General features: G+C 43.3%; 1 protein-coding gene across 1 annotated transcript; it reads left to right on the forward strand.

The window, feature by feature from the left end:
- Nucleotides 1–14,066: 14,066 nt before the first annotated feature.
- LOC102669097 (uncharacterized) lies at nucleotides 14,067–14,711 on the forward strand. The gene has a single exon (XM_006593037.1). It carries the CDS (start codon nucleotides 14,067–14,069, stop codon nucleotides 14,709–14,711), a length of 645 nt encoding a protein of 214 aa, XP_006593100.1.

Consider the following 14,711-nt stretch of genomic DNA (forward strand, 5'->3'; position numbering starts at 1 on the left):
ACCTAGTAAAAAAAAAGTAAGAAATAGAAATTAGTTTCTCGTGATTAAATAGTTGAGCATCTAGGCTCCAGCTAGATTAAACTTTGACAATAGTAATAAAAATATTAAGAAAATCTAATTTCTCAAGAAAAATTGTCCTAGAAGCTTTTAAATTTTTTTAGCGATAATGGATTTAGTTTTCACCGGATCATTGGTTGTATAGCTATAGTTGGAGGTTCTAATTCTTATAATAATGATAATGATATATATATATATATATATATATATATACCTACCAAAATTCGGAACTGACACACGTCAGGGTGGACGTTGCTTAGGTGAGCTCTCGAACTTCAGACGTCGACTTTGAGAGGTTCTTTTGTTGAGAGAATAAGAGGGAGAACTTGCAAAACAAATGACTCTGATACTTAAGTAAGTATATGAGTTAGGAAAATAAGAGAGCATGAAAACACGAGTATGCAAGCAGGTGTGAATGTGTGTTCAGGATATGTTGAGGGTTCGATGGAATCTAGTATTTATAGGAGTGGAATGGAGCTGTGGTCCTTGTTTGTAAGGGCTGTTATTGTTTTTGCATATAATTATCGACTTATAGATAATGTTAGAGACAATACGTAGCTTAAAGATAAAAACTAGAAGATAATTGTACCTTATAGATAATGTGTGGCCTTGTAAATAATTGACTACCTCCAAGAGATAAGAGATAACAAGATATTCAAATAATAAGAGGTTAGAGATAACCTGTCAGTTAGGGAGCCCGACTGCTAAGGGTCGAGTGTACGCGCTCTTGTTCCAGGGCTAACGTGGAGGGTTGACACATATCTCTAAGTGTCATGTAGGGTGCCACATGTATTTTGTAGACCCTGTACAGTACATAAGCATCCCAAGCTCCGAGCTGGCTTGCTGGAGAAAAAGATTGTCCAATGTCGAAGGAGATTGTCCCGTGTCGAGGGAGATTATCTGATGTCCAGGGTAGTAGCCTTGACAAGTAGAGGGCGATGAGTTTGTCGAGCCCCCAAGTGTTGATGAATGTTGTCCAGTGTCAGGTGCGGTAGCCTCGACAAGTGTGAGAATTGAAGGTCTGTCAGGCTTGTCAAGCCCCCGAGTCTAGACGAGTGTTATCCAGGCTCCTTTTGTCAAGTTATCTAGGATGGATATGCCTTTGATCTTGCAAGCTAAGTCTGACATGTCAGGTGGGGGAAGTCTCTAGATTTGACAACTATGTAATTTTCTAATCGTTGGAAGGTGCATTAAAGATAGATGTTATGTCTTATCTGTTGCCGCAGGTGTGTGCGGCGCACTCATAATACTCTTGTATACGTGTCACTCATTAAGTGGATACGTATTAGAGACACAATTTGTGTGTGAGTGGGGCTGCATTATGGTGTGAAATTTTAGGATGCCACTTCAGCTCCCGTCAGTTATTGAAGAGTCTACCTCCTCTTTTAATGGAAGGGATGTTTGATTTTGGGGCATTGTCACTGTGATTTCTTGTCTCCTGAATCCTCTTTGCTTTCATGCTTGCTTCTTGTGATTTTCTTTCTTCCCCATTCATCTTCTTTAATCCTTCGAGGTATTTTATTTTTTATAATGTCTTCCTTTTTTCTAACTCCACCATCAGCATGAGAGGTCATTTCCATTGGCGGTTTCTCCTTGGAGGATACTCGCCATGGCGCCTCTGACAACGAATCCTCCTCTTGAAGAAGGTGAGGTCTTCGCACCGTACTGGTAGAGGCACTTCTCGCCTTCACGGGAGAACGCGAACTTCCGCTGCTTGAGCCTATCCAGTAATTGTGATCCTCCCCCCTTCTGCTTCTGGGGAGTGAGGAGAGGTAGTGACAGTGGAGATGTCAGGGTGTCTCCCTGTATGCGATGTAGCCATAGATAACACTGGGTTGTCATCGTCCCCACCTGTCGTTGTTGACTATAAGTGGGTAAGGGACGATGTTGTAAAGTATAAGCCATCTCTCACCTCTGTGGCAAGCGTCGCTGCTTTGCAATGCTAGGTAAAGTTGGCAAGCCCTGAGGACTCCTCCAAGATAGTCGTTCAGCCTTGCGGGAGTGATGAGTTCCCTTTCTTGAGGGCGGCGTTGGGTAGTTTGCCCTTCTTCTTTATATATAGGTGCTTATTTGAGGTCTTGGGATTTGTTCTCCCCTTGATTGCCTTCCAATGTGCTTTGCTTGAGCACTTGAATGTGGCTCCTTCTCAACTCCACCCAAATAGTTGGGCAATGATGAGAGCTTTTGAAATTTTGTGCCCATTCTTCAACATCCGGCCCAATGTATCGGTCTTCTTATTTTTCTTCCAACTGAAACTATGGGAAAGATTGGTTGGGTCTCCTTGAATAGTGTGCCCAACAAGCTGTTCAAGTTTAACTTGAACGTCTTTCTCCGTTTCAAGGACTATTTTTTCAAGGTCTTGGACTCGGGTGTCGTGGTTAATGGTTTGCCACTAATGCTCAACAAGGATGGGGAGTCTCGCTTCCTGTTCTACTGGCAGGCTGATCCCACCAAGTTTAAGTCTTTCAATGAAGACTTGTTGATCCTTGTGGAGAGGGTGGACTAGGCCATCTTGGAGCAGCTATCGGCCTTGCTGGACGCGCGGGCCATTCTGTCTCTTCCCTCAACGAGCGATCCCCTCATTGCCTTAGACGATAAATGTTTTGCCTTGTCTTACTTTCTTATGTTTGCACTTGCATTGAGGCTTGAACTAACACTTGTTTGTGTTGTTGTTGCTCGTTTTGTAGGTATTATGGGTGACTTCCCTTGGAGGCTACTCATGAAGCAGGTCAAACCTACAGGTGGGACTGTGTCATTGTCTGCTGCTGCTCCCGCTGAAGGGGGTCAATCTACTATTGAGGTTGGCCCTGTTGTTGTTGGTACTGCTGAGATTGCTCCCAATGCCCTTTCCTCTGTATTGGTTAAGAGGAAGCAGGATGATAGTGTTGGACCTTCGAGCCGTAAGAAGTCGAGGGCCCCTTTGAGCCTTCGTGCCCTGAGGCAAGTTATAAGGTTGACACCCGATGTGGGTTGCCATTCAAGTGTGCAAGATGTGCCTTCGGCTTCACCGATCGTCGAGGCTTCTATTGTTGTTGATGTTGTTATTGTTACTCCTGTTCCTCCACCTCTTTCTGTTGTGCTTGTTCGAGAGGCCACTCTGATTGTTGCTGAAGAGAGCGCGCCAGTTTCTTTGGCTAGTTTTGTTGTGGCGTCCTTGTCCACTGTTGCTGCACCTTTACTGAGTGTCAGTGTGGTAACTACCAATGCCCTTGTGGTTCCTTCTTCTTCCTCTTCAACTCATATGGTCCCTCCGCCCACTACATTAGCTTCAACTTACACCTCTTCTCACCCCCGTGTTTCCCTAAATCACATCTACACTTCTAATGATGATGATTCCTTGTGGGGCATGGGGTACAAACACAAATAGAAGACCCCCGCTGGCTTTGTATCGGTGTTTGATAAAAATTTTATTAGGTTACCCGAGTTCCAACATCTTATGGATTCTACGAAGGTCTTCCTTAAGCGGAGTCAGGTAATCCTTGAAGAAAATAGGCAGCGACACCAAGAGGTGATGAACAAAGTGGCGTCCATGGAGGCTGAAACTGCTAAATGGAGGGCGTCTGCTTGCACTGTCAGGAGATTGGAGCGCCTTAAGGTAGCTAGTGTCGTTGTTGCTCTTACCGAGGCTGTGAGGTCGAACCACCAACTATCTTCTAAAGTTGGTAGTGTGTTGGCCAAGTTGTTGCGCACCAGGTTGGACGGTGATGAACTATTCAAATGCTACAAGGACTTGAAGGAAAAGAAAATGAACTTGGCGGGCAGGGTGGAGGATGTTGTAATGAAGAAATATGAGCTTGCCAAGAAGGTGGCAGATCTCGAGGCCCGGCTGAAGGAGTCAGAGTCCATGCTGGAGGAGTCCGAGCTACGGGCAGCTAGGGAGAGGGAGGCCAGTAAGGAGCTTAAGGAGGAGCTGCTCATTTTCAAGAAGGAGGTCGTGGAGCAGCATGAAAAGGGCTTCAACAAGGCCGTTAAGCAGGTCGGGTTCTTCACCAAGGAACTTGACTTGGGTCTTTTTGACCCATTCAAGGACGTGAAGGATGGTGTTCTGCTTAATAAGAAATAAATTACTGTGGAGAAGAAAGCTATTGATGAGGAGTAGGGTGTTAAGGAGCAAGGGGACAATGTCACTCTTTAGGCTGCCTTTTGTTTATTTTCTTTTTTTCTTCATGGTTGGATTTTGGCTGTACAAGCCTTTTAATTATGACAATTGATTTTCTTCAATGTGCATGTTTTTCCTTTGTTGACGAATTTTGTAGTGCTTATGTATGTCTTGTCGCCTTTGTCTATGCAACGCTCCGTACTTGTGGTAGTATGAATAGGTTGTTGTGATGATAAGTGTGGAATCTTTGACGATGCAGAAAGCGAGACCTTGTCGATGTAGAGGTAGGATCGTGGTGGTCTTGTAAAAAGTAGATGACATGAAATCATCTTAGATTTGATTTCAACCTAGTTACAAGTCTTATCACCCATTTGGGGGGACTTCCTTCTACTTTGCATAGCTTCTCCCCTGATGCTTGTGATGAGTATGTTTGACTTGTCCCTGGTTGAAGGTCTTGCTAACCAGTCTGGGGTAGGTCGCTTGACCTACGGAGTTTCTCCTCTGATGGTTATGAGGAGTAAGTATGACTTCCACCTGATTGAAGGTCTTGCCAAATAATCTAGTGGTAGTTCATTTTGTTGAACTTGGACCTTTGATGGTGGTCGTCATAGTTGCTGCAAGTGAGTGAACCAAGGAGATGCCTTGGGTTTTGTAGGAGTGCGTACCAAGGGTGGACCTTGGGTTTTGCAAGAGTGTGTACCAAGGGCAGACCTTGGGTTTTTGTTGTTCCTGCAGACTTGTATTCCTGCATAGATAAAAATTAGGAATAGGAAAGATCGTCAAGGGCAGACCTTATGTACCTTGAGTTCCTATGGAGATGGAACTTAGCAATTGAAAAGGCTCACCAAAGGTGAGCCTTGGGTTTGTCGAGCCTTAGATCGGGGATGTGTTTGCCCTAGGTTTTGACAAGCCTATGGAATTGCGTTGAGGCTTATCAAGGACGGGCCTTGGATTTTGTGAACCTGCAAGGATCGCCAAATGTGGAGCTTGGGTTTGACAAGTCTTATGTGCAGCGCATGTGTTGTGCTTTTGCATACATGTCACTCGTGGTGGGTGGCATGCCCTAAAGACCTAATGGTGTGTTTGTGCATATGTGTCACTCGTGGAGTGACACATACTGGAGACCTAATGTCGTGCTCTAGTGTACATGTCACTCGTCATGGCTGGCATATACTGGAGACGTAGTGTTATGAATCAATAGGACTCACCAAGGGCGGACCTTGGGTATTGCAAACCCTTTGGAGGATCGACCAAGGAATTGTTCGACCAGGGTTTTGGGCATCGTGCTTTTGCATACATGTCACTCACCATGGGTAGCACGTACTGGAGATGTAATGGTGTGCTCTTGCATATGTGTCACTCGTGGAGTGGCACATACAGGAAACTTAGTGATGTGCTCTTGAATACATGTCACTCATAATGGGTTGCATGTACTTGAGTTATAGTAGCGTGCTCTTGCATACATGTCACTCACTATGGGTGGCACGTACTGCAGACTTAGTGGAGTACTATTGCATACATGTCACTCGACGTGGATGACACATACTAGAGACTTAGTGGAGTACTCTTGCATACATGTCACTCTCTGTGGGTGACACGTAGTGGAGACTTAGTACTAGAATAAGGGCTCACCAAGGGTGGTCCTTGGGTTTTAAGAGCCTTAGAGCTATGACCATGGATGTTATTGTCTTGATAAGAAAATTATGAAAAGGAAGGGGTGTACAATTTTTATTCGATGTATTTGTTTGATTGCAAATTCCCTTTGTTATCCTAGATGTGCCTCGTTAAAACCTCTCAAGCCAAAACCCTGATTTTTCTATTTTTGGGACAAAAGACTTGAGTGGGAAAAAGAGTACAACATTTAGGTTTGCATTAGGTCAAATGAAGTAAAACTTCAGATGAGTGGCCTTCCATGTTCTTGCAATTGCTTTGCCATCCAGTTCTTGTAGTTTGTGCTCTGTTGTTTAGGTTTGTTGTGACCCTAAATAGGCCTTCCCAGTTGGGTCCAAACTTTCCCGCTTAAGGATCTTTTATGGTTTCACCTCGGACTTGTCATACGAGGTCACCAGGTTGAAAGGCTTGTGGTTGGACCTTAGTATTGTATTTCCTCGCTGCTTGGAGTTTGGTGGCTTCTTCCTTGGTTCTAGCCATGTCTTGGACTTTGTCTATTGTTTTGAGTTCTACCATCATATTTTCTTCATTTTGTTGTTGCCGGAACAACATTCTCTTTGTCGATGGTTCCTCGAATTCGACGGGGATCATGGTGTATGTTCCATATGTGAGTCGATAAGGAGTCTTGTTGGTTGTTGTCTGGGGTAAACAATGGTAAGCCTAGAGTATACTTGGGAGCTCCCCTTTCCAAAGACCCTTAGACTTGTTCAGTCTACTACGCAAGACCCTGAAGATGACTATGTTAGTTGCCTGTGCCTGACCATTGGTCTGAGGATGTTCGACTAAAGTGATTAGGTGATTGATGCCTAGCCATGTCAGGAAGTCTTCATAAGTCTGAGCTTTAAATTGGGTGTCGTTGTCTGTGACAATGGCGTATGGGAGGTCGTACCTGCATATGAGGTGTTTCCAGGTGAACTTCTTCACCTCGCTGGCCGTAATTTCCCGCAGTGGTCTTGCTTCTATCCACTTGGTGAAGTAGTTGGTAGCGACTAGTAAGTATTTGACTACTCCTGGGGCCTTTGGCAGTGGTGCCACTATGTCCATTTCCCACATGGCAAAGGGCCAAGGGGAGCTCAGACTGTGGAGATTATCAAGAGGGGTGCGTGGAATGCCTGCAAACTCTTGGCATTGTCTACATCTCTTTGTGAAGTCAAGGGCGTTCACCTTGAGTGTTGGCCAGTAACAGCCAACACACACCACCTTTGTTGCAAAGGAGCATCCTCCTGTATGGAGATCGCAAATTCCTTCATAGAGTTCTCGCACGATGTAATATGTATATTTGTTCTTTAGGCATTTGAGTAGATGTCAACCCTCTTTTGAATAGTTTGCCATCAAAGATGACGTAGTAGCTAGCCTTTTGTTTTAGGCATTGAACTTCATTCTCGTCTGATGGCAACACCCCCTGGATTAGGAAATTCCTATAGGGGGTCATCCAGTCTTGTTCCTCCTCTTCTTCGGCCTTAACTTCTTCAATGTCTATGGTGGGAGTTTGGAGCATCTCCTGGATGATAGTCTTGAGGTGCCCGACCTTTTTGGTGCTGGCTAGCTTGGTGAGAAGTCTGCTCTAGTGTTGCTTTCTCTAAGTATGTAGTACATTTTGAAGCATTCAAAATTATCGATGAGAGTTTTGACAATGTGGTAGTACTTGAATAGCATTGTCTCCTTGGTTTGTTATCTATTGGCAACCTTTCCCTGGACAAGCTACGAGTCTGTGTAGCATCGTAGCTTCTTGGCCCTGACTTCTGTTGCTAGTTTCAATCATGCAATGAGCGCCTTGTACCCTGCCTGGTTGTTTGAGGCTTTGAAGTTGAGCTTGAGGGCTTGTTCTAGAGAGACATTGTCAAGGCCTTTGAGGATGATTCATGCCCCGCTTCCCTTTACATTGGACGCACCATCAACGTAGAGGCTCCACCAGTCTAAGGTGGTTTGGTTGTTCCTAGCAAATTCTGTCAGGAAGTTAGTCATGAACTATGCCTTCATGGGACTGCAGGGTTCGTATTGGATATCAAACTCTGAAAAGTTCTACAGACTAGGCCACCATCTTTCCTACGAGTTTAGGCTTTCACAAAACCTGCTTGATGGGGTAGTTCATTTTGGCTACCAGTTGATGACTCTGGAAGTAGGGCCTGAGTCATTGGGCCGAGGTAATGAGTGCTAAAACCATCTTTTTATGATTTGGTAGCACTTCTCGGCATCATGGAGTATGTGGCTAGTGAAATAGATTGAGAGTTGGTGTTTCCTTTCCTCTTGTATGAGGGCTGAGCTAATGGCTTTGTTAGCTACTAAGAGATACAAGAGTAGGGGTACTCCTAACCTGGGTTAGCTCAAAATTGGCAATATGGCTATGGTCTTCTTGAAAGCAAGGAAATTTTTTTCATAGGTCTCGTCCCATAGGAAGTGCTTAGCTTTCTTGAGTAGTTTGTAAAATGGCTTTGCTTTTTCAGAGAGCTTCGGGAGGAACCTAGACAGGGATGCCAGCTACCATTCAGTTTCTAGACTTCTAGGATGTTGGTCGGGCTATGCATCTCTAGTATAGTAGTGCATTTTTCGGGGTGATCATGAAGCCGAAAAACTTTCCTCCGCCTACCCTGAAAGCATATTTTTCAGGGTTGACGCTAATGCTATACTTGCGGAGTTCCCCAAAGACTTCTTCCAGGTCCACCACGTGCTGGGATATGCTTCGAGACTTGACGACCATGTCGTCCACATATACCTTGACGTTTCATCTGATCTGTTGTTTTAAGACTCAGTTCATCAGTCATTGGTATGTAACGCCTTCATTTTTAAGGCTGAAGGGCATGACCTTGTAGCAGAAATTGTCATCTTTAGTGATGAATGTTGTTTTTTCCTCGTCTGGAGTGTGCATCCTGATTTGGTTTTATCTGGAGTAATCATCCAAGAAGCTTAACACCTAGAGCCCAGACGCTCTATCGATTAGTCTGTCGATGCTGGGGAGAAGGTATGCATCTTTAGGGCATGCCCTGCTCAGATTAGTATAGTCGGTGCATATTCACCATTTGTTGTTGCCTTTTTTTAACCATGCCGACATTGGCGAGCTAGGTGGAATACTTGACTTCTCTGATGAACTTAGTCTTGAGGAGTATGTCCACTTCTTCTCTGACAGCTTTTTGCCGATCTTCTTCCATCTTCATTTTCTTCTATGATACTAGTTTGGCCTGGGGACAGATGGCAACTTTGTGGTAAATAATGTTGGGATGGATTCCTGGCATGTCAGATGGCTGCCAAGCAAACAAATCCACGTTTTTGTGTAGGACGTCGACTATACGCCGGTGCTCAAGGTTGGTGAGGTCCCTACACTGCTCGGGTTTAGGTTCGAGTTGCAGCTTGACGAGCTTTTCGATGGGTTTTGGGCCTCTGTCAGAGGTGTTGTCGCACAGATTTATATCTAATTCATCTTCCAAGCTTGTTTGGTAGACAGTCAGGGCTTCGATTGGAGACCCTTTGTCTATGCTCATGACTTGAGTACCTTCAACAGTTGTGGGGTGAGGCTTGGCAGGCTCCCTGGTGGAAGGATAGGGTGTTACCTTCAGGCTCTCTACATAGCACTGTCGTGCTTGCTTTTGATCTGCCCTGACGGTTACAATCTCCCTGATCTAAGTAAGGAATTTCATTTTCAAATGCAGCATGGAGACTATGGCTCCAAGCTCTTTAAGTGTCTTCCTGCCGATCAAAGAAAAATATGATGTACCTGCATCAATAAGTAGATATCTTATTACAAAACTCCTAGAGATTTTCCTTGACCGAAAGTGGTCATTAGGTCCACGTAGCCTCTGGTCCATACTCTCTCGCCTGCAAAGCCAAGGAATGGACCGGCATGAGGGTGGATAGTGTTTGGGGAGACCTCAAGCCTCTAGAAAGTTCTCTAATATAGGATATCAGTTGAGCTACCCTAGTCGATGAGGACCTTGGTCACCATAAAGTTTGCAATAATGATGGAGACAACCACGGGGTCGTCCTGGTTGATGGGGTTGATACCCTTGAAGTCCTTATCCGTGAAAGTGATAGGAGGGAGACTTCGTTGTAATGGAACGTCGACAAAATTGATGTCTATGTCCCGAATAAGGTGAAGATGGCATATTTAGGGATGGCTGGACTGTCCTCCATAGGAAAATCTTCTTGCAATAGTGTTGATTACACCTCTAATTTTCTAAGCAGGATCTTGTTTTGGTGGAGGTTATCACTCGCGTCTTTGCTATTGGTGTCTCTGTCTACCTCGATCTTCCGCTCTATCCCTTCTTCTGTTTGCATTGTGATTCCTCTACTGCTCCTCTTGGTGTCCTCCGGGTCTTGCTCCTGCTTGGTAGTTGTACGGCCTTTTAACAAACTAGGCTAAGTACCCATCTTGTATAAGCTCTTCTATCTTGTCCTTTAGGGCTTAGGAGTCTTCTGTGTTATGACCAATACCGTGATGGTACTTGTAGTATTTGGTCACGTCTAACCCTGACCTGGGAGGTTTCATCGGAGATAGCCTGATGGGTACCTCCAAGTTGAAAGCTTCCTCCAAGATTATAGTGCGATTGGTCGTCAGGGGTGTGTAACGCTTGTACCTGGACCCTTTTGGAAAAGGTTGGCACTTGTCTGGCTTATGCCTGTTGTTCGACTTGTGTAAGTCAGTCTAGGTGTTTCCTTCTCACTTGTCACAAATCTATCTGACTTATCTAACTTCATTCCTGAATCTGGACATTTCTTCCATCAGGATGTAGCCTTTAGCTCGTTCACACAACTCATCCATGCTACAAGGGTTTTTTTTTTGCACAGACTGTCCCCAAACTTGTTAGGCCGTAGGGCGAGGAGCACAGAATGCAACTCTACCTCTAGGATAAGATTTTGGACCCAGACGACGGTAGGCCTAAATCTGTCCATGAATTTTTTGAGAAACTCATCGTCTACTTATCACAGACTGGCCGAGGTCATGTGGTGAGATTGTTATTTGTCATTTACGACTAACTTTTGTATAGAAAAGTTTTATAAAATGTTTGTCTTTTGCCCAATTTATGGTTCTTTTTGTAAGGTTGTACATATTTTTAGGTTTAGTTAATTTTGTTCATTAGAAATGCCCAACATTGGGAATTTAATGTGTTTCAACTTCAATTTCAGGTAAAAAGGATGAAATTTGTGAAGGCTAGCAACTGGTGTCTCGCTAAGCGAGGCTTGTGCGCTTAGCGAGAATCATGCGCTAAGCAAGGCAGCGCACCCAGCTCGCTCAGTGAATATTCACTAACTCGCGCTAAGCATGAAAATGGCGTTGACCGAGCCTTCAAGGACAGAAAGCCCTTTTTAAGGCTGAAGTTGGAAAAATCAAAGAGAGAGTGTGCATTAGAACGTAGAGAGCAGAACAGAGGCGCAAAACAGAGCAAGGAAGCCAAAAACCTCAGCTTTCAAGAGGAGTTTAGGTTTAGGAGTAATTTCTAGGTTCCTAGAGGTGGAGGAGACATCCCCACCACTGTGCAATATGTTATTTTCTTCTTAAACCCTCATCTTGTAGCTGAAAGGTGTTGCCTTGTGACGGAAGGCTAAGTATCTGTGTTGAAAAATTCTATTGGAACTTGATGTAAATTCTTAACTATTTATTTAAAGTTGTTTTATGTGTTCATTGCTTCTATCTGCACTTAATTATTGCATGTTTTTGGTCTGATCACCCATTGGTGTGTAAAGTTAGGATTTTTAGCATTGGAAACTGTATTAATCCTTAGAACTAGATATAGCAGGACTAGATAACTGCATTGCTAGACATAGAGTGCAGGGTTTTAGTTTTTTATATGCTGTGATTGTAATGTTGTTCGATTAGGCTAAGTTCAACGAGACATCCGACAACGAGGTTTAATTAGAATTAGTCCATTCACGCGAGGAATTGGTGTTTGGTATTTTAGTCCTCAACATAGAACACAAAAATAACATTAAATAGAGAAAATTATTTTAATTACATCAAGCGTTCAGTAAAAGGAACCAACATTTAAATCATCTGTTTTCTCTCCCATTTTGATAAGCGTATTTGTAGTTCTTTTAGATTTACAGCATATACATCTTTTATTTAATTTTGTTTACATGGATTTATATCAATGTCTACTTGTTGAATGAAACTTCACCAAATGACACAAGTTCCCTGAGTTCGATACTCGATTTCTTACCGTTTTATTATTACTTTAACGACTCGATACACTTTCCGATAAAGTTTAGGACTGTCCTAAAGCCTGAACAAAGTTTTTTGGCGCCGTTGCCAGGGAACTTCTTTCCCTCAGTTTGTAGGCATCAATTCTTTATTCATTGATTATTTGTCTGTGTGAATATTTAGTTAGTTTAGAAATTTGTTTTTGTTTTCTCTTGAATTGATTAACCACTCTTCTTGCCAGTGCTTTGTATGTGCCGTAGATATTTTGCAGGTGATTTGGTTGATTTAGACTTGGGGATTGAAGCTACTTGGAGAAGAAATAATGCAGAAAGGTGGAGAAAAATTTTGCAAGAAAGGGCAGTACCAATTCTAAAGGAACCTCGATCTTCTGAGTCGTCTTCCAGTTTTCCAGAAACAAGGGAATCCGAAACTGCAGTGCCTGAAGCCGACATAATGGCTGAAGAGTAACCCTTGAAGACTATTCAAGTTCTACTGTGCCGTAGTTTTTCACTAGCATTGCGCGGCTAGAGGTTCAAGCATAGAATATTACCTATCCTCATTCACTAATCCAGCTGATACAGGGCAACCTATTCCATGGTTTTCCCAATGAAGACCCATATGCACATCTAGCCACTTACATTGAAATTTGTAATACAGTCAGAATTGTTGGTGTGCCGGAAGATGCTGTCAGGTTAAGTCTGTTTTCATTTTCAATCTGGAGAGGTCAAAAAATGGCTTCATTCATTTAAAGGCAACAGTCTAAAGACTTAGGATGAAGTGGTTGAAAAATTCTTGAAGAAATATTTCCCGGAGTCCAAGACTGCAGAAGGAAAGGCTGCCATCTTTTCCTTCCACCAGTTTCCAGATGAATCCTTAAGTGAGGCCTTGGAAAGATTCTGTAGCTTGCTGCAGAAAACCCCTACTCACGGATTTTTAGAACTGATACATCTCAACATATTCGTTGACGGATTGAAGCCACAATCAAAGCAGCTCTTAGATGCTTCTACAGGGGGCAAAATAAAATTGAAGACTCCTGAAGAAGCCATGGAATTAATTGAGAATATGGCTGCAAGTGATTGCGCAATACTGCGTGATAGGACTCATATCCCTACCAAAAGAAGTTTGCTAGAGCTTTCATCCTAGGATGCACTTTTGGCACAGAATAAGTTGCTGTCCAAGCAGCTTGAGACATTGACCGAAACCTTAAGTAAGTTGCCAAACCAGTTTAATGTCAATCAACCTTCACATTCCGTTGTTTTGCAGGTAGGAGGTTGCAGCATTTGTGGTGGAGCTCACGAGTCTGGCCGTTGCATTCCCATTGATAATTATGCACAAGAAGTGAATTACATGGGAGAGAATCAGCCATGGCAAGGTTATAATGCAAGCGGATATTCTGGTTTTCAACATGGTGGACCATCTAATAGGCCTCAGCAACAAGGGCAATAGAGAGCCCACCCTGGCAATCAATTCAAAAAAGAGCAGGGTGGACCATCTAATAGGCCTCAGCAAAAAGGGCTTAGTCTATATGAGAGAACCACAAAGCTAGAGGAGATCCTTGCTCAGTTTATGCAGGTTTCAATGTCCAACCACAAGAGCACGGAGTCAGCCATCAAAAATGTTGAAATCCAGGTGAGGCAGCTGGCCAAACATATTGCAGAAAAATCTTCTAGTACTTTTGGAGCGAACACTGAGCAAAATCCAAAAGAAGAGTGCAAGGCTATGATGACCAGAGGTAGGATGGCCACCATGATTGAGGATGAGGAGAGGACAGTTAAGGAGAACCAGGAACCAGTGTGTGAACTTGGAGAGGAAGAGGAAGAAGAAAAAGATGACTAGCTGAGAGAGACACCAATAATTGTGAATAAGAAAGAAATAAATGAAGAGGAGAATAAAGAAAAACAAAAACAAAAACAAAAAAATGAAAAAAATGAAAAAGAGAAAGAGAAAGAAGAGAGGAGAAAAAATAAAAGTGAGTTGGCTTGTGAAAAGAAGAGAGAGCCTAGTCCATCCACAGGGAAAAAGGTGTTATACCCTTTGGTACCCTCAAAGAAAGATAAGGAGCGGCACCTAGCTTGGTTCCTTGATATCTTCAAGAAACTGGAGATTACTATGCCCTTTGGAGAGGCCTTACAGCAGATGCCACTCTACTCAAAGTTCTTAAAAGATTTGCTAACCAAAAAGAGCAACTACATACATAGTGACACCATTGCTGTGGAGGGAAATTGTAGTGCAGTGATTCAACAAATCCTTCCACCAAAGCACAAAGATCTTGGAAGTGTCACTATACCATGCTCTATTGGTGTTGTGTTTGTTGGCAAAGCTCTCATTGACTTGGGAGCTAGTATAAATTTAATGCCACTCTCTATAGGCAGGAGGTTAGGAGAGTTGGAAATTATGCCAACCAAGATTACACTTCAATTAGCAGATCGTTTTGTTACTAGGACATATGGAGTTATTGAGGATGTTTTGGTTCGAGTAAAGCATTTCACTTTCCTAGTTGATTTCATTGTAATGGACATCAAAGAGGACTCTGAAATCCCTTTGATCTTGGGACGTCCTTCCATGTTAACTACCAGCTATGTGGTAGATATGGGAAAGAAGAAGCTGGAGATGGGTATTGATAATCAGAAGATCAGCTTCAACTTATTTGAGGAAGAAAAGCAGTTGTTAGACCAAAATGTCTGTTCTGAGATGGATGAAGTTGAGGAGGAAAAGGTTCTGAAGGTTGGAACCAAGTTTGACCCTGATCCATAA

The sequence above is a fragment of the Glycine max genome, chromosome 12 (genome assembly GCF_000004515.6).
Source record: "Glycine max cultivar Williams 82 chromosome 12, Glycine_max_v4.0, whole genome shotgun sequence".
In the NCBI taxonomy this organism is placed as follows: domain Eukaryota; kingdom Viridiplantae; phylum Streptophyta; class Magnoliopsida; order Fabales; family Fabaceae; genus Glycine; species Glycine max.